Source organism: Diabrotica undecimpunctata, chromosome 9, assembly GCF_040954645.1.
Source record: "Diabrotica undecimpunctata isolate CICGRU chromosome 9, icDiaUnde3, whole genome shotgun sequence".
In the NCBI taxonomy this organism is placed as follows: Eukaryota; Metazoa; Arthropoda; class Insecta; order Coleoptera; family Chrysomelidae; genus Diabrotica; species Diabrotica undecimpunctata.
The window spans coordinates 12,071,650-12,095,812 of record NC_092811.1 but is presented as its reverse complement, the minus strand read 5'-3'; the positions used below and the strand labels follow the sequence as shown (position 1 = coordinate 12,095,812).

The window sequence follows — 24,163 nt, the reverse complement described above, 5'->3', positions numbered from 1 at the left end:
AAGTAGATGAAATAGCGTCTTCTAGCGCCTAGTAGCTCCAGTTTATACATGTTTCCTCACGATGACCTTGTTACCAGATGTACATACAATTTCAGTTTGAATTAGAAGTTGCTCAAAGACGGTTGGGGTGTGTGATACCCCGGTACACTACTGTTGTAACTTTTAGTTGTTTTGTGTTCTAGAGGTAAATTTACATATTTTTGATATTTTTTCGAGATGTACTATGGTTTTTATTTTTCTTACATTGATACTGAATTATAGAATAATTATGTCTTACGAACAAGAGCAAGAAAGGTTAAAACGTGTATGGCCGGAGTTTGGCAGTATTTCTGACGATGATAAATCGTTCATTAATAGAGAATCTGGGAAGAACAAACCTCAGTAGAAAGTCAAGAGACACTCATATTGGAAGAAAGGGCTCAAGGAGAGACAGCACACAAAAGGGAGGATTCTGAAGAAGTGGAGGCTGAAGAAGAAAGTGATTGGGCCGGTTTCTGGTATTAAACGTAATATACTTTCGATAACTGGTTTACAAGTTATCCGCTCATGATCAATCTACTTCAAACTCATCATCTTACATCGGTAGGGACAGTTAGGAAGAACAAAGGGCAAATAAACACACGAGGAAGAGAAATTCACAGTTCAAAATTTGCCTTCAAAGAAGATATAACGGCTGTCTCATATGTGCCAAAAAAGTCAAAAAATGTAATCTTCTTTTCTACATTGCATCATGATAATACTATAATTGAAGAAACTGGTGAAAAGAAATTACCTGAAATTATCGACTTTTACAATTCAACCAAAGGCGGTGAAGACACATTGGATGAGCTATCTGCTAATTACAGCGTACCAAGAAATAGTCGTCGTTGGACTTTGATACTATTTTTTTCGTTTTTGAATACAGGTGGAGTGAATGCTTAAGTTATATATAAAATATATACAAAAAACGATAAATTAAAACGACGAATCTTTTTGAAATAATTGGGTGTGCAGCTGATTTCTGAGTTTCGAAACCAACAAAGACAAACCCCTTCCTTGCGTCGACCACTACGGGATAATCAGCAACCAGAGGTACATCAGTTGGGACCTAAGCGACGTAGAACAAGCAGTAGATGTTCTGTTTGTCCAAGAAATAAAGATAGGAAGACTTTTGACATATGCATGCGATGTGATACTCCAATTTGTTTGGAACACGCAATAATGACGTGTTCAAATTGCGACAATTTTGAGGAGGCGTAATTTTTTTATTTTTTAATGTATTTTGGCGAACATTTTTTTCTTTAGTTTGTAGAATCTTAGGCTATAAGTTTATTTAGAGTTGTATGATCAATAAAATTTTTCACAATATCCAAGTGTATTATTGTTCACTTGTGTTTTTGACTAGCATAATTGCAATATGTTGGATAAATGGTGTTTACCATTTAAAAATAAGACTTTTACAGTACCATATTTAATTTATTTGAATCATAAAGAAGTAAAAAACCAAGATTAACCATTTTAAATGATTAAATTTAAAAATGTTAACTTCCTGCGTTAGTTTAGTTTGGGGTATAACATACCCCGGAACACCTCTCGTGCTAATTTATCTAGGCACACTAACGCAGGGTTAAAATATTAGACTTCTTAAATAGTGGCTTGCAACTATCTGAAAATGGAACACCATACATACTTCTTAAAACTTTCTTTTGAGCTATAAATGCTCGTTCAATGAATAAACAGTATTAATAGTTTCAGAATTCATTACACAGCAGCCATCTGTTGTCAAGCCTACGCAGTACTTAACGTCTAAAGTTGCTTTTTTCAAAGTTTCTGTCTCTGTTCTGTATTCGCCTATGGTTTTGGCGCACACCACATCGTCTTTGGGGTATCCAACCAAAAAGAGGGACAAGACGATATCCAATTTATAAAAAAACTACAACAAGAAATCTTGTGTTAGCGGACCGCATAAAGAAATGACTTGCCTTGCCATGAGGCCCCAAATTAATAATTATAAGAAAATTAACAATTTAATTTTAACAGTTAAACGATCAAATTGTTTTAATTTCTCTGCTTTCTTATATGGTTTTACTTCTTTTATTTTTATTTGCTGTATTTGCAGTTTAAAATCAACCTCTGATGAAAAATTAACGTAATAGACAATCTGGCAACACGCTATAGATGTTTCTGACGCGACGGCTGCAAATGAAACTATTTGTGAGATTTACACAGAAAAGAGGTCGTTTTAGTTAATCACATTAACTATCTTCATTATAAATCGTAATATGTGGGAGAGTGTTGGGTGTACAGACATGGTGTGTTACGTTAGGAGATTGCTTTATTACCGAAGCCTCGATAATGCTTAACCTATGGTACATTATACTTTTGTATTCATATTTTGTAATATATTTATCAGAAATGTATGGGAAATCTATATTATTTTTAAATAAAAAAATGTGGTAGCTCGATAAAATAATAAGAGCTTAGATCTTATTTCTTTTTCTCTTCCTGGAAAAATCAATTAGTTAAACTTTTTCGTATAAATATCACACGAGAGAAAATTTCCCGACAATATTTTCGACTGGTATGAATGTTTGTTGCCTGGCAATTTTCCCGAATTAAATTGTGACAGTGAAAATTGCCAAAAGGCAACAAACGAATAAAACAAGAAGAAAATTTTGCTGGTAAACAATTTTCTCTGGAAAGACTACTTCACTAGACTATTTTTAACTGATAAAACGTCATAGCAACGCCACCAACACCACCGTGACCTACTGACAACAAAACTCCTTCCTGTCCGTGATTTCTCTCGGGCTTCAGTCTGGTAGAGGTCTCTTGGTCGGGACTCTTATTACAGCTCAAATGTAAAGAATCAGTTAGGGAAGTACTGAAGATACAGGGACGAGAAGTTAGAAGATAAAGAGAAAAGAAGCTAGAAGATAAAGAGAAGAGAGGTTGGAAGATAAGAGAAGGGAAATATTTGGGCACCACCTTATTTTTAGAGGAACAGGGAAACCTTAAGACATATATAAAATAAAATAACAAGAAAGGTAAGGTACAGTTAAGATAATCACGCGAGAATAAAGTAAACCGTGTGAGAAAAGGTATTATGATTGTGCGGTACACACTTAATATTTCGACACATATACACTGTTTATATGATAAATCAAATAGTAATATAAATCAATAACAATGCCTGAAAGAGATACACCATGCTTCTTCTTCTTGTGGTGCCTATCCGTTACGGATGTTGGCTACTAGCAAGGCAATTCTAACTTCATTGACCGAAGCTCGAAATAGTCCTGAAGTGGTCAAGGAAAACCATTTTCGTAAGTTCTGGAGCCAAGATATTCTTCTTCTTCCTGGTCCCCTCTTTCCGTAGACCCTTCCCTGTAATATAAGTTGCAGTTACAATACACCATGCACAAAAATATAAATTTATATCATAACAAAAAAATAAAAGGCAAATAGTTCGCCAACAAAGCTAAATACAACAGATTATTTTTGAAATTAATGGAAAAAGGGGACCAAAGATTTTATCAGACAGACTCTTTCTTACCGTTCACCCCAACTGGAAGGATGGATCTTGGTTCAAAAACTGTCCACTTGGAATCAACACCGTATCTAAGTGGACAAAAATGTCAGCTGGAAAATTAGAAAAGGCACAAAAAAATATAAAATAACAAACCATTCTCATCGATCTTCAGCTGTGTCAGCCTTGTTCAAGCAAGTTGTTTCTGAACAGCAGTTAATTAAATTAACGGATCACTCAAATGCAAGCTCTCTAAATCCGTATCTGCAGCTGGATTGGGCAAGAATGGGCAAACTACTATAGCTTATAATAATTGTAAATTCAATATTGTTAGCAAATAAATAAAGATTATGTTTTGTTGATATGCTGCATTAATTGCCTCGTGACATTTAATTTTTAACGAGCTTTATCGTAAATAATAATATCGTAAACACAAATACAAACTAATTCATATTTATGAGAATTGTTGTGGGCTTAGCGGTTTCCTTTGTAATAAAAAATTTGTATTTGTCTCATTTGTATCAAGTCGCAAGAACTGTTGGCGTAAGCCTTTCTACGGTTCAACGAGTGCTTCAACGCTTTCAGGAGACGGGTTTGTTAACCAGATGACCTGGCTCTGGACGAAGAAGAACGACCACGGCACGAGATGATTGTTTCCTTGTGTTTCAGGCTTTACGAACCCGGAGCTCAACTGCGGTTATACATCGAAGTCGTCTAAGGAAGTACGAAATCGCAATGTTAGCGTTGCAACAGTCAGGAGAAGACTTCGTTCTTCTCGCCTTCTCGGGTAATGGCTATAGGACCGCCACTTCGCCGGGCCCATCGAGTTGCACGACTAGCTTTTGCTCGACAATACGCGCATTGGAGAATTAACTATTGGAGCAAAGTGTTATTCTCAGATGTATCCCGTTTCTGCTTAACTGGATCCGAATGATGTATAAGAGTTTGGAGGAGAACCGGTGAACGATTTTCACAAGTTTGCATCATTGATCCAAGAATGAAATTTGGTGGAGGCTCGGTCATGGCTTGGGGGGCTTGGAGAAGACGCCGGTTTTTTTGCAGGACAACACGCGACCGCACGTTGCCAAGATCAGTATGCAATACTTGGACGAGGTTGGAATTGCTAGGTTACCCTGGCCAGCTAGGTCTCCGGACCTGAATCCTATCGGTCATCTCGGGGACGATTTATAAAAACGTATTCAAACCCATACACCTCCTCCTAACAACGCACAGGAGCTTAAGGATCTGTTAGTGAGAGAGTGGAATAACATACCACATGTAAACCGGAGAAAAATTGAGAATATGCCCTGTCGTCTGCAAGAGGTTATTATAGCAAGTGGAGGCAATACACGATATTAGTCATTGAAATTTCACTGATGTTTTACTACGTTCTGTATTTTCCATTTTTTTTTCGTATGTCTATTTTATCAACAATTTGGTTTGTTTTGTGCTTTTTCGATAAAAACATTATTGTTTTTTTCAAGCGTGACACGGATTTTATGACAGCGAGTGTATTAAGAAATGTTTTATAGAAAAAGAATGATTTTTTCACTTTTTATCATTGTTTAAAAAAACAAGGCAAAATCAGCTGTACGTTTTAGAACCTTCAAATATATTTTTAAGATTTTTATGTGAAATCAATGATTTTTCATAGATAGGCTGAGGGTTTATGAATATCTTCCCCTTGATGCTTTTAGGTTTTTAAATTTTTGATGGAATTCGAATTCTGGTAGATTAACAACAAAAAATATATTGACTTTTTCTCAAATTATCTCTATTATTATTTTACGTCCAAATATCTTATTGGGAATTACTAGTCTAGACAAGAAGTGTAAAATGTTGGATATTTTGGTACATTTTACAGGATGTTATACTTATCGCGATTACTTCTACGAAAAATATATTTTTCACTCTTACTTCTGTATCAAGAGTCACTTTATTATGCACAATCGCTTTTTTTACTATACGCATTATACAAAAAAAAACCGACTTCCTTTTGATCAAGTTGTATTGTAAAAGTGATAGCATAATCTTTTTAAGTGGAACATGGCGCAAATTAGTCGTAACTGTTGCGAATGCAGTTAATCAAAGGATAACGGCATTTTTTCAAAACCCACATTTCCTTCCTTATATGGCTTACCCGCTTCACGGCAGTTCAATAAAGATTACATATTTTTAATGAAGTTTAACGTAAATGAAATAATTTGACTGAAAACTGTTTTATCTTTCAGTATACAAAATATGTGAAAACTCTCTTCTCAAAAAAATTGTATTCTCTGTAATTTGTATCATGTTTTTTGACTTTTATTAGCAATAAAAATAAACATAATTTCATATATAACATGTTAGCTTGTTCCCCTGTATAAACTCACACTGGCACCTAAACTACATAAAGCAGAAATGTGGACAATCGCTTTTAAGTCGATTTGAGTTCTTTGAGCATTCTGCCAGCTTCCGTCACTTCTCCCTTGTCAATTCAGTCACGGCTTAAAAAAGCCTCCTACTCCTTTAAAGTTCTTGATAACTATTCGGTATGCGTATATCCCTAGATAGCCTATTTAAGATTTGCGCATAGTTCTTTCAACCATCTCCTTTTTCGTCATATATTTCTCGCTCCAGCTCTTTCTTTATTATTTTTAATCTTTTTACATTCTCTTCTATCAGTCTGCTCCTTCCTCCGTTTCTGGTGACTTTTCTTCCTTGCTAGATGTAGCCTCTTCTTATTTCTTCGATTCTCTTCTTCTCCAATAGGGGCGACTATTTGTTCTCATACCCTGTGGACTGTACCTTTCTGTCACATCTTTTCTACCACTCTTCGAAGTTTCGGTCTTGGCCCTCCATCCCTTGGATTGCCTCTTGGAGTCTTCTCTTGTTAAGATATTTCCACTGCCTTCCTTCCTTGGTTTTCTTAAGATTCCTCCAATTTTAAACAAAATATAATTCTGGTGAGTCAATATTTCTCTATTCAGGACTTACATGATCTCATAAAAATCAAAAGAGGTGTTAGACAGGGCTGTGTCTTGTCGCCATCACTGTTTAATGCATACTCAGAGAAAATATTCAAAAAAGCATTAGAAGATGAAGTAGCAGGCATAAAAATAAATGGCTTACTCATACGTGAAATTAGATGTGCTCATGATACAGTACTAATAGCAGATAATATTAAAGATCTCCAAAGAATTTTAGATAAGATTGTTGCAGCGTGTGAAGAATTTGGTCTGTCACTAAACATAAAGAAAACAAAATGCATGGTTATATCAAAGAAAAATATTAGATTCATCAATATAATAATAATAGTCTCCCGTTTTATACCGCTGTCGCGGCTTTGGGAGTATAGCAGGGTAGTCTGCTATATCTAGGGCCTACGGTATACAAGGAAGGTAACATGGCCAGTGCTACGCTTCAACCGTCTATTATTACCCCTGGTTTTACCCAAGGTACTCATTTTTATTCAGGCTGAGTCGACCTGGGGCCTATAGACATTTTTAAAATGTCTAGATGTTCTTGCCGGCGGTGGGATTCGAACTCCGGACCACCGGCTTGCGAGGCAAGCATCCTACCGCTTGCGCTACGCAGGCCCTGGCCCAGATTCATCAATATACACGTAAATAATAAGACGATAGAACGAGTTCAGAATTATAATTCTTTAGGGGCAAACATTAATTAAACAAACGAGTATACCAAAGAAGTTAGAGTTAGAATAGAAAAGGCTAGAAGTGAATTCAATAATATGAAACAATATCTTAATAAATTGGAAGCATTTGAAATGTGGAAATATCGAAGAATGCTACGAATCTCTTGGATAGACAGAATAACCAATGAAGAAGTACTAAGGAGAATAGAGAACAGCAGGGAGATACTGGATCCCATCAAAATAAAGAAAACTACAATATCTGGATCATACAACACGTGGTGACAGATATGAATTCCTAAAACTAATAATACAGGGAAAGATTCAAGGAAAATGCAGCATAGATAGAAGTAGAATGTCCTGGCTGAGAAACCTCAGAGAATGGTTTGGATGCAGCTCAACTGAACTCTTTCGGGAAGTAGTGTCAAAAGTTAGAATAGCAGTAATGACTGCCAAAACCTTCGCCGCGGAGATGGCTCGTAAAGAAGAAGATAATGTCATTCCTCATTCTCCTTTCTGTGTCATCCCGTAAAACAGATTTTGCATTCAGGTCCCCAGCAGGGGATAGTCTTTTTTCCAGCTATTTCCTCTACCAGAGATTTGTATTCTCCTAGTGTGATAGGGGATATATTTGTAGCTGCTATTGTGATGGTTTTAACATCAAAGATCCAGAAATCCCGTTTACCTGTGGCAAGTTTTCACCCCCAGCTCATTGTTTCTAATATAAACTCCTACATCTTGCCTCTTGTTCGTGATCTAGTATCCCTTTATTTGGCTCAGAAACTACCAACAGTCTTTAATTGCTGTCCACTGAACCTGATTATAATCAGGCATCACAACCTGATTATAGGTTGGTTTGGAGAAGTTCCAGTTTTATAGCTATAACTTAATTGAATATTTTTCCTATATACCATTCCTTTGATTTAGTTGCAGTTAGTTAATAACACCCGGCACAGACAAAATTTTCAATTTCTAATTTAACTGAGCTGCCACCGTGCTTCGGAGGGCACGTCGTCGGTCCCGGCTACGATAGTAGTGATTAAGTCATCTTAGGGGCGCTTGCGCGACCTGAAAACCCTAACACTAGACCTTAGCCAGGAGGTTACACGAACCTTACTTTACTTTTACTCAGATTAAACAATCTGAGATTTGCCGACGACACCGTTCTGATCGCAGAAACACTTGAAGAGCTACAGACATTGGTGAATAAGATAGCAGACTGCAGCGAAGAATATGGACTATCTTTGAACATAAAGAAAACTAAATTTATGGTAATATCGAAATCAACACAAAATGTCCAAAATTTATATTTACACAATGAAATTATCGATCGAGTTAGCAAATACAAATATTTAGGCACTTTTATAAATGAAGACAACGATAGCTCAGCAGAAATCAAAATAAGAATAGAAAAAGCCAGATCCATATTCACTAAAATGAAGAGAGTGTTCTGCGGAAGAGATTTGAGCCTTGAAATGAAACTTCGCCTGATGAGATGTTACGTACTTTCTGTGCTGTTCTACGGAATGGAGTCATGGACGTTGAAAAATATTGATACCAAAAAATTAGAGGCATTTGAACTGTGGATGTATCGCAGAATCCTGAGAATATCATGGACCGAGAGAGTCACAAATGTCGAGGTCTTGAGAAGAATGAATAAAGAAAAGGAAGTCATATTTACGATCAAAAAACGAAAACTGCAATACTTGGGACACATTACAAGAGGCGAAAGATATGAACTGCTTCGAATAATTATGCAAAGGAAAATAGCAGGAAAAAGGTCCATAGGAAGAAGACGAAACTCCTGGCTAAAGAATCTACGGGAATGGTATAGCTGTAGCAGCAACGAATTGTTTCGGTCAGCAGTTTCGAAAATACGTATAGCCCTGATGATCGCCAACCTTCGGAACGAAGATGGCACTTGAAGAAGAAGAAGACTTTACTTTTAGTTGATAACATACCGGGGTACCGCTTTATTTGTTGGAGATGTCATTTGTTGATTGTTTGGTGGTGGAAAACGTTCGTTAGCACTTTAAATTACAACGATATTTTGAGTTGACTTTCCTTGTAAGTCGTTTAATTGATATAACTACGTCAATACGCTGGTAACTTTTTCTTTGCTCTAATTTGAAACAACGTGGCCATACTATGCTACCTAAAGTTAAATATAAACCATTTATCAATGATAATTAAACCACATCATCAGTAATTTGGGATTGTGTTTGTCCTACATATTAGAAAATAAACTTTTGTACTTCTATTTACGGTCGTACTGCTTTTCTCGATAATATATATATATATATATATATATATATATATATATATATATATATATATAGATCTAGCGGTTAATGTGGGCCCCGTACTAAAACGGTATTATACTAACTCCAGGAGAATATACACCGTGTATATTATTATCTGGGTAGCGCTTTATGTAGACTCCGACCAACACGTAGGATTAAATGAACTCCGTAATAGGGTAAAACACTTTTGGGATCCGTATGTATTCTTCCCCGTACACAACTAAACTCCTCCGATGTTGCCAATAATTTGATTAGTCGTAGATTTTTAAATTTTACAGCAGGTAGGTACGTTTTGGAACTTAAAATTTATTTAAATATCAATCAATTTATTCATCCCGAAATTTCACAAATACTTGGTTAATGTAGTTAAATATTTTATGGTGGTAATTTATATTACTTGCTTTAATTATTTTTAAACTTAAGTTAGTGTCTGTTATAAGCTTGGAAAAGGCAATTTTTATGTATTAGTATTTTTTTAATGCATTGAAACTGAAAAATTTATTATATTAATGGACGTTCCGATGTTTCGATTGCTACGTTTTATGATGTACAATATTTGTTTCATAAAGTAGTAAAATTTAAATTATAATAATTTGTAAATCAATCTTAAAATTATAATTTTTTACTGTCTAATTTCAATATTTCAATTTTTAAATGTAGGGAATTTAATATCTTACTATAATACTTTAGTATGTAACTTGTAACAGATACTAAAATAATAAGTAGGCATAACACCTAATTTCGCTTTAACTATAAATGTATCGTATAACGTAACGTAGCAATCAGTAGTGAATCATTACTCAGATAAAATATTTCGGTGACTTTATGGTAATTTGATTATAGCCAACATATCTATTACAATTATTACATATAATATGTTCGGTTGTTTTAAAAATACTTTGTCGCTTGTAAATTTTGTATCATTCGTGATCAGGCATACGAGTATTTTATTTTTAATTTAGAAGTAAATGTATATATAATATTCTTTTTTCTGTCACTTATTTTAAATATGGTTCACTTATATTCTTCTTACCTTCTTATTCTTCTTCTACCCGTTGTTGCAAAAAGCAACAACGGGTACGAAAGATATCAGGTATCAGGGGTGGTATTTGTCAATCTAAATGCCGCCTACGACACATTAAATTAGAGGACATTTCTCCAAAAACTGTATGACAAACTGTAAACATCGTTTTATCCGCGTATATCTACAGAATAGAAGATTTTTCGTATCATTCAATGGTAATATGGAGAACGCAGACAAACGGTCTTGCTTGGGGTAGCGTAATGGCACCTACACTGTATTACATTTACACAAATGATCAACAGATACCAGTAGATACTAGGATTTTCATGTAGACCATACATTGCACAACCAAAAACTTTTGTTGCTGGAGTGGAGAAAAATCTAATAGATGCCTTAAATATAATAAAAATGAAGTACGATTTAATTTTAAGCCAAACCCCGAAAATCTTAGGAACGCTCCTTCAATTTTCCCAACACAGGCGCTTTCACAAAACTGAACATCCAATAGTGTGATGAAATCCTTGAACTCTGAATTTCCTATAAATACCTTGTAGATAGTTTATATCGCACGTTGTCAATCACAGAATCTTGTTTAAAACTAAAAGGCAAACTAAGGACCAGAAATAGTATGCTCCGCAAGCTTGTCAGCTAAAAATGGGGCGCACATCCTTTCACCCTTAAAACGTAAATGCTTGCACTTTTCTTCTTGCTTAACTGTCTTTTTCCTTTTATTCCGATATACTCTGTACGAGTACTAGAAACCAATTCGTTAAGGATTTTTGCTTAGTTGAGGAGATATGTTGTGGAATGCAATTTTTAGATTCCTCATGTCTCTAATAACCAGTTTTATCAAAGTCTGTTTTTTCTTGCAATTCTTAGAAGGCACAGATTAAAGCAAAATACTGAATTTGGTTTCAAAAATTAGTTTACGTTTTTTAACCAAGTTTGACATCTTGGCGTCTATGCATGTGTCCGATCTACCTTAAGAGATTTATTTTTCTAAACAATATATTTATAAGAGCTTTCTTTATTTAGTATGTGTTCTTATTCTATACGGATTTGTAGCAATATGATAATGAGGTTAAAAAAGTTTTCTTATTATTTTTCTTTCAAATATTCGGAGTTCTTCCTTATTTGTTTTAGTCATTGTCCATGATTCGCATTCATGTATTAAAATAGGTCTTAAGTGAATTATGCTCTGTATTGAATTGCTTTCTTCTGTTGATTCGCTTGTATTTGGTTTTTATTTTGTTGATTTTAAGTAAAACATTTTTCGTGCTCTCTTCACTTTGTTGAAGATGTCGTTTGCGGAGAGAGTTTCTTATAAGATCAATATCATTAGCAGATGCTAGGACTGCTTTGTACCTTAAGCCATTAATGAATTGCATTTTAAATAGACGTTATTTCTATTTTAGTAAGCTGTTCATTAAATTTTTGAATATTTGAATCCAGAATCTGTATTTTATTCAACTTTTTTATAACACAGAGTTTCTTGGCGCCTATCTTCATCTCTGTTTTTTTTTGTTTAGCGTATCATTATTTTTCTTCCTATGCCGTCCCCATTAACGGAGGTTGGCGACCACATTTCTAAAAGTATCTCTGTCTTTTGCAACGTGGAATAATTCGTCTACAGTCATCTTTGTCCAGTCACGAATATTTCGCAGCCATGACTTCCTCTTTCTACCTATTCTCTTTTTGCCATCGACTCTACCCTGCATGATGGTCTGCAGAAGACTTTATATTCCTTAGTATGTGTTCCAGGTATGCAGTCCTGCGTACTTTTATTGTTCTCAACAATTTTTTGTCTCGACCCATCCTTCTCAGCACTTCCTCATTGGTGACCCTGGCAGTCCATGGAATTCTCAACATTCTCCGGTATATCTAAAATTCAAAGGCTTGAAGCTTCCTAACTATTTGCGCTTTTACCGTCCATATTTCTACTCCGTACAATAGTTGAGACCAGACGTAACATTCAACAAACCTCAGTCTCAGCGCAGTATTAAGATTTTTGTCACAGAACAATTGCTTGAATTTTAAGAATGCTGCCCTTGCCATTTCTATTCGTACCCTGATTTCTTAGTCTGAATCTAATTCTTTGTTGATGTAAGCTCCCAGATATTTATATTTTTACTCCCGCATCATTATTAAAAGAATTTTGCTGAATGTCGATCTAGGGAATCCGGTGGTATGTAGATGATGTTTCCATAACCAACGTTCGAAAATTTGTCTTACTGTAAAGTCATGAGGATTTTACTAGGAAATATAGTGCTGTTTACTAATAATAAAGTTCAAGCAACAATTCCTATATGCACTAACTTGGTACTGATATCTCTGCTCCCCGATACCAGGTAGCAGTCCCGAAAACATTATAACTACTACACTCATGCTTCCAATTATCCAACGATTAGCCAGTCCAGGACTATACGCCTTATTATGGTACTGATATTGCTGCTGACCCTCATAAGTAAATATAATATGCAAGAAAGGTTTTGGCAATTTAATAGGATTTTGTATGTTAGAATATTATTTCTCCGAGAAAGTGAAAAATATCTATTTGCTATCCGGATTTAATTCATAGATTAAATATTAGAATGCTACAAAATAATGCTATTAGCAGCAAAAAACGGTCTGATAGTAAGTAATGAGAAAACTAAATAAATTTCTTTAACATACAAGAGAGAGGACGTAGAGTAGGGCATAACGTAACAATAAACCCATATAATTTTGAAAGATTGCAGCGTTTTAGGTATCGTAGATAACGCTGTCACATAAGAAATAAAATGGAATATTCAGGTAGCTAACTGATGTAAATATAACACACATAACACTTTTAAATCCAGAAGTCTAATACAAATCCCTAAAATCAGGATATATAAAACAGTGATTAAACCAGTGCTATTGACTTAAATGTGACGAGAACGCTGACAAAACAATGTAAGTAAAACTTAGGTATTAATTAGATCAGGATTACTAGAAAAGCCATCAGAATTATTTTCCAACTTACAAAGGTCCGAATACTAACCAATACCGAGCCGGAACTAATGCCAAGGTCTAACAGATATATAAAGATAGCAACGTCATACAAGAGACTAAATCTCAACGCCAAAGTTACGCTGGCTACATCCAAAGGCTTTCTAATAACTGTATTGCCAAGTTAAACTGGGAGAATGCCCCGAGAGAAAAAATGCCCTTAGGACGTCCACGAATCAACAGGGGAGGTAACATATGGTCAGATTTAGGAATAATGGAACTACCTACCGACCCATCATATTTATCAACACATGCCTGTACAACCAACTGCTATCCAACCTACAATCAATACTTATCTGTTGGGAACTATCAAATCCATTACATGTAGTCAAACGAAGTAGGCTTAAAAAAAGTTATCTTAGGAAAGGCACTAAAGAAATATTGATACATATTTTTAAAACGTTATTTACGTGGATAAGTTTTCAATAGGAATGAGGAGACAAAAAGCAGAAAAGCCAATAGAACCTTGTTGCGTTCTGACTATACTATGGCGATAACCTTTACAATATAAACAATACTTGAGGCAACTGTTTGTCTCAATTTTGTCATTCAGAATAATTATGTCTGTATTTTTTAATTTGCTAATTTCTATAGATTCTAATTTCCATAGAATCTAAATATATCTTAAGGCCTTTATTTTAAATATACTTTTTTAGTAATGAAAATACGTAGATAGAACCTGGAATATACATTTAACCTTTAATATCTGGGATAAATCCATCTCCTAAACAATGGCGCCGATATATTTAGTTAAAATTCTGTGCACTTATTTTAACCGTTTATGTCCTTATCATTCATATATGAGTTGTGACCGATATTACAAACTCATTTACTTTTCACAAAGAGACTTCATATTAACTATACTTATTACTATACAAATCTGATTCGAAATATCGTCGAAAAGTAACAGTGTGTAAAATTATTTTTAATGAAAAGTTAATTAGCCATTTCTTATGGGGTTCAAAAGAAAAGCTTTTACGAAAATTTGAGTACAAATAAGACCACCGTAATCAGTTGTACCCTGGGTAATGAATAATTAATTAATCGGCTAATCAGAATCACCCGGTCAATATGATTTTTGTCAAATCGGTCCTTTTTAGGATCAATTATTCTAATAATGTCTATAAATATTAAGGGCATATCTAGAGATAAAGACACTTTACTTTACTTAACCTTATCAGACATATGCGCTTAGCACAAATGTGACGTATTTCTAGTGCAGAAAATACATAGAGGGCAAAAAATAGTGTATTTGGTATTAAGCTGATCGCTGAAAATCACATAATAAATGTAAAAGGGCTATCTCTGCCGGCAAAGAAGCAAAGAAAAACTTAAAATGAGAGAGGACAAAACCAGTCAGCTGAAGGAACCTTTTAACGATGTTGAGCTTGGATCCACTATCTACGTATATAATGAAGAATAGTACGGCACTGACTGAAGATCTGAGCACAAAGCTTATTATAAAATTTGGACCAAAAATACAACAGTTACTGATATCCAAAGTCTTCAGACAAACAAAGCAAAGACAAAGTTGTTGCCTTGCTTAAACCTGGCAAAAACTCCAACGACCACAAAAGCTATCGGTCAATATATTTATTTTGTCAGCTTTACAAAATACTTCTCAAGAGGTAAAACAGAAGAAAAACTCAAATTAAAAGACAAAAGTTGCTATAGACAGAAAAGATCATGTACGTCACCAATACTAAATCTTGCCCAACACAGCAAAGATGGGTACAAAGATATTAGGTATGAGGAGTGGTATTTGTCAATCTAAGCAGCAATTTGCAGTTTTCATTCAACATCTAAGTTACGTTATGCCCTACTCTACGTCCTCTCTCTTGTATGTTAAAGAAATTTATTTAGTCATCTAGGAAAAATTTCTCAAACGATATTAATATTAAAAGGGACTTTAAAGAGCCAAAGCACGCTAAACCGTAAGGTGACTAAACCACACAAAATGGTTATTTGAGAAAAATTATAGCTCGTTCCAGAAAGAATTGTAAATATAACATTAATGTAATTTAAGAAGAAACGCTAAAGAAAAAAAAAACAGTAGCGGTTAGCCTAAATAAAGAAAGACAAAAAGATGTAATTTAATGTTTTGAAAAAATCTGATCCGAAGACTATCTGAAAAACATTTCATAGTATAGACATCGAGCGCGGCGATGCCTTTGCCGTCTGGCGGCCTATATCGGAAACTTTTACTACCATTTGACTATTTGTGTACGATTTTGTGTATGGTTAAGTGGCACACCACAAAAAGTGTTTTTATTTTCTCTTTTGTTCAACAATTAAAATGTATTACTATACTTCTAGATGTTCCAATACAATAAAGGATAATAAACATAAAGCACAGGGTACAAAATTTTATTATTTTCTATGTGCTAGTTGTTATAAACACATAAGCTATACTACAATCAAAAACTATGACCACTATGAAAAAATACGGTAGACTATAACTACATTTGTGCTTTAGCACTATAGTAAGAACAAGATAAAAATCTAAATTCCTACATAATTATATTAACGAGAAGTTAAAAAAACTTTTGTTCGTTATCAGTAATAGAAAGCGCATTTCAGAATATATTATGAAAAATGTTGTTGATATTACAATATCAGATGATAAGAATACAAAAATAAAAAACAACTTACCTTTTCAAAACAACAATCAATCACTTCATTTTATCACGAAAAATTTAAAAATTGCAATGTAATTGAACCCATTTTGTGAGCTATAGTTACATTGATACTTATGTGGCAATTAGCTGTAAAGTCATTAGTCGTTTTCGCCGTATCATATTTTCCTGATATTTTTTGTAGGCAAGCGGTTTAGTTTGTGTAATATAATATCCCCAATTCGTCTCATAATATTTAGTTTTCAAAACAGATGTTACGCTAATTCGTTTAAATTTTTTAAAGCACTTTGCAGTACATTTGAAAATAAGTCGACAGTTTTCCTTGAAGTCTTTACTTGGAGATTACTCATTGTTAAATTTATTAGTTTCTTAGGTAAGCCTAGTTCTGCAATGGTATTTCATAGTTTTATTCTTATGAATATATCATGTGTTTGTTTAAAATCTATAAACTAGTTTAATGTTTTTTTTTGTATTCCCAACAATTCTCATTAACTGCCTAATAGTAAATAATTGATCAACGATTTATTAGTTTTTCTAATTCTACACTAATAGTCTCCTATTTGATAGTTCACCTATTCACTCAATCGTTCCAGGTGTATTAGAAAAAATACTGTATATCCTAATAATTAACAGATATATAGCTTATATATATATATATATCTTATATCGCAATAGTTTGTGCAGTACATTTTATTATCCCTTTTGTGTATGGTATGCTTTTCAGGCCAAAAGGTATATCTACCTAGGCCAAATCCTGAGACTTGACAAAGAGAACCAAAGTGTGGAAATTACTAGAAGAGCAAGACTAGCATGGGCAGGATTTGGAAAACTTAGTTGGGTGCTTAAAAACCGCAAAGTACCCCAATACTTGAGGAGCAAAGTGTTCAACCAATACATCCTTCCTATCATGACATATGGAATGCAAACCTAGACCCTAACCAAGGCAAACATGAATAAACTAGCCACAACAGAAAGAACAATGGAAAGAGCAATGTTAGGTATACGACTGTCAGATAAAAAGAGGAGCGACTGGGTAAGATCAAAAACAAAAGTCGAGAACATAGCAACAAAAATTGCCAAACTTAAATGGAGCTTCGCGGGCCAAACTGCTAGACAAAAAGAACAACGTTGGAATATTACAATACAACATTGGAGACCTTACGAAAGTAAACGACGTAGTTCTTCTTCTACTTTTACTTTTATTGTGTTGTTTTGGTATATATTTTCGATTGTTTTGATTATTCAAAGAAATTGACATTAATTTGATAGTTTCCATTTTATTAGTACTGATGGTATATAACTAGCATATGTTGGTACTATATATCAATTTGAACATGTGGAAGTGAGAGCACTCTCTTGTTAGTAATTTCAGTGTAAATTATGACGAAACCAGAAATAACCCATAATATTCTCCCCGTGTGATCTTAATATTTCCGTTGATTCAATAGTATAGGGTATACAATATTTTAATCAACGGTATGCCAGAGTTTTATTAGTTTTCATATATATATATATTTGTAAAATGAAGAAGAAAGTTCAGTACAGGCAGTTAAACAGCTGATCTGTCAATTTAGAAGTAAGAGCAAGTACCAACTTGCTAAAAAGCATCTTCTTCTTCTTCTTAGCCTTGTGTCGTCCACGTTTGGACATAGGCCTCTCCTACTCCTTCCATCGGTCTCTATCCTGAGTAACATATTTCCAATTTGTTCCGGCTATTCTTTTAATATCATCAACCCATCTCATCTGTGGTCTTCCTCTTGGTCGTTTATTTTCGTAAGGTCTCCAATGTTGTATTGTAGTATTCCAACGTTGGTCTTTTTGTCTAGCAGTCTGACCCGCAAAGCTCCATTTAAGTTTGGCAATTTAAATCCAGAAGTGTAATTCGAATCTCTAAAATCAGGATATATAAAATAGTGATCAAACCAGTGCTAATGTGTGGATACGTGACGAGAACGTATTAATTAGACCAGGATTGCTGGAAAAGCCAGCAGAGGTATTTTCCGACTTACAGAGGTCCGAGTACTAACCAATACCGAACAGAACTAATTCCAAGGTCAAACACATATATAAAGATAGCAACGTCGTACAAGAAACTAAATCTCAATGCTACAGTTGCGCTGGCTTTATCCAAAGACTCTATAATAACTGCATTGCCAAGTTTAATTGGGAGGATGCTCCAAGAGAAAAAATGCCCTTAGGACTTCCACAAATGAAGGGGGAGGTAACATACGGTCAGATTTAGGAATAACGGGACTATCTATCGACCCATCATATTTATTAACAAATGCTATCCTACCTACAATCAATACTTATCTGTTGTGGACTATCAAATCAATTACATGTAATCAAACGAACTAGGCTTAAATAATTATCCTAGGAAAGGCATTTCAGAAATATTGACATAACTTTTATAAACGGAATTAACGTGGCTTTATTTTCAATAGGAATGAGGAGAAAAAAAAAACAAGAAAAGGCAATAGAATCTTGTTGCGTTCGGACTATACGATGACGATGATCTTTATATAAGGTATAGGGAGAGAATAATGTTTATGTTCAATTTAGAACTCGCTGATTTTCACCCTTTTGAATTGGGTATGTATATGTATTACCATAGAAAATAAAAGCAAGAAAACTATAATTATGAAACGAAAAGAGTACGAAATGAAAAGATTATATAAATCCCTTATATTTACACAGACTGCTTTACAAAAGGTGAACGAATGAACATAAAAACACAGCTGTTTTAAAAACTTAATATTATTAGACGAATTTAGGATCAATTTCACTCAAAATATGATATGCTAAAATATGATATGACAGGAAAAAAGGCAATGACTTTTACAGCTGATAGCTTATGAATATTCTCTCGTACTGTTATATAGCAGTTTGTTGTCACATTTTAACCTGTTTATTTCCTTATTATCCATATATGAGTTGTAAACCGATATTACAAGCTCATTTACTTTTCACAAAGAGACTATATATTAAGTACAGTTATTACTAAACAAATCTGACTCGAAATATCGTCTAAAAGTAACAGTATGTAAAATTTAAATTTTTATTGAAATGTAAAAGATTAGTCATTTTATGAAGTTCATCGTGAAAGCCTTCACGAAATTTGAAGTAACAATAAGACCACCGCAATCGAGCGTACTCTGGGTAATGAATGATTGTTAAATCGGTTAATTCTTCAATCACCCGTTCAATATGATTTTTGTCAATTCGGTCCTTTTTAGGACCAACTATTCTAATTATGTCTATAAATATTAAGGACATATCTACAGATAAAGACACTCTACTTTACTTAAGCTTATCAGACATATGCGCTTAACACAAATGTGACGTATTTCTACTGCAGGAAGCAAATAGAGGGCTAAATCTAGGGTATTTGGTATTAAGCTGATCGCTGAAAATAACGAAATAAACATAATAAATGCCGGCAAAGAAAAACATAAAATGAGAGAGGACAAACAAGTCAGCTTGTTGAGTTTGGATCCACTATCCACGTATATTATGAACAATATTACACAATATTTTTCCTCCTGACTGAGGATCTAAGCACAAAACTAATTATAAAATTTGGACAAAAAAATACAACAATGGCTAATATACAAAGTGTGTAGACAAGCAAAGCAAAGACAAAGTTGTGGCCTTGCTTAAACCTGAGAAAAACCCCAACGACCACAAAAGCTATCGGCCAATATATCTATTTATTTTTTCAGCTATACAAAATACTTCTGCATATGATCCTTAATATAAACCGATATTAAAAGAAAAGCTTCAATTTAAAGATAAAAGTGGTTATATATGACAGGATAGATCATGTTCGTTACACATACTAAATCTTGCCCAACACAGCGAAGACGCATATGAAAAATATCAGACATGAGGAGTGGTATTTGTCAATCTAAATTCTGCTTACGACACCTTAAATTAAAGCACATTTCTCCAAAATCTATGTGATATCCCCTTAGGTAATAAACTCACTTGTATTTTGTATTATCCGCGTATGCCTACACAACAGAAAATTTTCCGTATCACTCAATGATAAGAATAGAAGATGAAGATGGAGAACGTAGTAGAACTGTCTCCTTTGGGGTACCGTAATGGCACCTACACTGTATAATATTTACACAACCCATACCAGTAAATACTAGGACTTTTATTTTGTAGACGATACATCTATTGTTGCACAACCAAAAAAATTTTGTTGCTGAAGTGGAGAAAAATCTAAATATCATATCTTAAACACAATAAAAATAGATTATAAATTAATTTTAAGCCAAACCCTGGAAAAAGTCAGGCGGGCTCCTTCAATGTCCCTAACAGAGACGCTTTCACAAATTTGAACATATACCTGAACCAATAGTGTCATGAAATCCTTAAACACACTTTGTAATTCACAAAACTTTGTTTAAAACTAAATGGAAAACTAGAACCAGAAAAATAATATTCTTCGCGAACTTGTCAGCTAAAAATGGGAAGCACATCCTTCCACTCTTAAAACGTAGACGCTTGAACTCTATGCTTCTGCTGCCGAATATACCTTGCTTGTATGGGTGATATCAATACATACTTAATACGTAGATTTAGCTATAAATTAGTCAGCCAAATTCAGCGGATAGACTCACATCCATATATAAGCTCTACAATATCGTAGTTATCAATCCACATAATATCCGAAGATAAGTAGCTAGAGAACAAAAGAAACAAAGTCTAGATTCGTAACATCCACTCCACGAATAACAACCCATTTTATGACTAGAATCGAGGAAAAACTAGCTAGACCAACACATCTGCAAGACATACAAAAAAAAATAAGCTGCTTCTCGCCATCTCAACCCTCGAAAGGAACTTCCTTATGGTAGTTATCTTTCTTAAATCTGTAATGAGGACTCTTGCCTTCAAACACCGGTTAACCTGTGTGAATCTGGGGTGATACAAGATTCATTACACTTTCTTAGTTGACTTTGCCATTCCAATCGCTCTTTTTTGAAGGGACAAGGTTTATTTATTTGAACTAAACATGTAAAGTACAGTCAGTAAGCTATTACTTATATTGATCATTGCAAATTTGACACTAACTACACTTATATTGACTACATATTACCCCTAAATAGGAGATAAAACATTCAGTATGTAATATGGGTGTAAGTATGTAATATGGGTGAAGTGGTATAATTGTTGTTAGATAAATTAAGCATTCTTCTTTTTTTTTTGTGCACTACTATCCATTTTTACACAAAAATATTTATTTTAGCACTTCAATATTTATTTTGAGATAACTTTCTATCCAGAATTGTCGGTAGTACACAGATAAAACAAGAAATAAAATAATATAAAATCTGTATAAAAGATATCATAAAACAATGGATAAAATAAAAGAAGTTCTTATCTATCGAATTCTTAAATAAAACGTATGAAGACATACTCACGTTAACAAAATACATTAGGAAATTTCCGCATGTGAAAAAAATCCAATTTGGTAACAAAATCCTTTTGTATCTATAAAGCTATTTTTAGAAAAGCACGTACCTACCAAAAACAGGTAGTTAATAGTATTCATATCTGTTACACAATGTAATGCGTTTGAATGATACCAAAAATAAGGAGTCCATATAAACCGTTCAGACTATACGCGAGAAGTATACAGCTTAATGGCAGAGTTGCCAAACTATCAGAGCTTACTTAAACCGATATACCTATGGTTCCAGTATACAATGAAAAAGATCTGAACGACCCCTATAAGATATACACGTGAACTAAGCAATATACATTCATGATACAGGGGTACTTAAGGGCTCCACAAAATTTTTAAAAATTATGAAACTATACATGTTGACGAATCGACAGAGCCAATATTATGGAATGGTCAAGTGAGCTCCGTATATCGGTGTCGACTTGACCACGGAGCTCACTTAAACCTGAATTTTAACATGGGCAGAGTCCACTTTATGCCGTAGATATATATATATATATATATATATATATATATATATATATATATATATATATATATACATATATTTTTGTACTAATTATCTTGTTTACTATACTTTCCTGTATTTATTCGTGCATGAGAAATTCAACGTTTTTTTATACAAAATAACGTTTCGTTTAATTAGAGGAATGCATTGCAAATTGAATTACATGACACTTTTCTCTTATTTGTTACAGATGAGCTGCATCCTGCTGCGGAATTCAGCCGGCATACACTCGTGAAACCCAAACTCTACCATGGAAGAGAAAAAAGACAAATTTCGTCGACGAAAGAGAAGGTACTTTTTTTTATTTCTTACAAGACTACAGTGAACTATTTAGTTTAACAGTCAAGTAATGAAATTATTTTTTATAATTTGTTTAAACAAGCCTGATGAAAACTTTATTTTGTTGTCTAGACCAAGGAAATCAGATTTTTTCGTCACACTGAACCGGCCAATCAAACGACAGTTGTTGTGAGTAGTTTTTTGAACTCTGTAACAAGAACTTATACGTTTCCTGCAGTAGATTTCTTTGGATTAATTAGTTATTAACAAATTAATGTCAAAAAACGGTAAATATCCACTATTTTCGTCTATCGATAATAAGTAAAGCATTTTGAAAAAAAAAATTAAGATTAATAAACCTATAAATCATATAAAACCTTCAAAATATAGTTTTTTAAATCTATAATTTAAATTTCTATCCTTATTGGTTGTTTAGATAAGGTTGCTTATGTTGCAAAATAAGTAAGAAATTTCGTTTTTTTGTGAATTTTAATAAATTTAAAAAAAATTAATTTAGAACCTTCATATTGCACGGAATACTGGTTCCTGTGGTGCTTAAAATATGATCAAAATTTCAAAGCGATCGGTAAAATAGTTTAAAAGTTATTTAATTTGTTTATGCCAAATTTAACTAGTAAACAATGAATTCAAACAGTTTTTATATTGGTAGAGATACGTGGACGATGTACTGGTATGCTTTACAGGAATTTACAGGCAAACTTGACCAATTCTTATCATATTATAATTCACTCCATAGTCATATTGAATTTATAATATAAACAAAACAGAATCAATCCATAAATTTTCTAGATTTAAAAATTATCAGACTTAAAAACAAACATGAGTTCTCCGTATTCCATAATCCTACCCATACTGAAACGACTGTACACAATCCATCATCCCATCCTACACATAATAAATTGGCAGCCTGCCATAGTATGTTACATAAATTAATAGAAATTCTCATGTCAAAAATCAACTTAAAGATATAATTGAATATCATTAAGCAAATAGCAGTAAACAATGGCTACAAAAAAAAAAACAATAGACAAAATTTAAAATAAGACTACATAAGAAAGCCCCGAAAAAAGTATTTTCGTCACCAGAGGAAAAAACTCAGTACCTTCTGCTCGATTACATATACAGGCAAAATATCAACAAAAATAGCCAAACGCATAAAAAAGAAAGGAATAACACCCTTAATAAACATACTAAACAATAATTTAAGCAAATATATTAAGAAAAACAAAAGCCAAAAGAAAAACGCTTACACAGTGGTGTATACAAACTCAAATATGGCGACTGCCCAAAAACTTACATCGGTCAAACTGGTAGAAATTTTTGACAAACGTATAACAGCACACAAAAGGGCTTTCAATGATAAAAAATCAGATTCTACATACGTATTTCACCTTCTAGATGTTTAATGACCTGTTTAAAATTTTTCACTTTAAGAATCTATGGAAATTAACAAATTAAAAAATACATATATAATTTTGAATGACTAACTTGAGTCAAACAATTCTCCCTCCCCAACTTATTCAGTTGAAGACTATAAAGTGTAACCGCATACCAAAAATAGATCGGCAGGAACAATGGCCACTAGAGAACGCAATTTTCGTCTTTGCCAGTTCAGCTCGCACACACTCATACTCAAAAAAACATTCATACACACAACACTCACACTGGCATGATGGTGAAAGGGGTCCTCTTTCAGCTATCGAAGTAACCTCACCGTTAGCGCCCCCGGCCGACAACTGAATCT

At 33.7% G+C, this 24,163-nt stretch overlaps 1 protein-coding gene across 1 annotated transcript in view; it reads left to right on the top strand.

Moving 5' to 3' along the window:
- Positions 1-24,163, top strand: part of Meltrin (disintegrin and metalloproteinase domain-containing protein meltrin) — a 223,695-nt gene that overhangs the window by 123,062 nt on the left and 76,470 nt on the right. Inside the window, 1 exon segment of the mRNA XM_072542743.1 lies at positions 22,310-22,410. Within this exon segment, the coding sequence (XP_072398844.1) occupies positions 22,310-22,410 (101 nt within the window).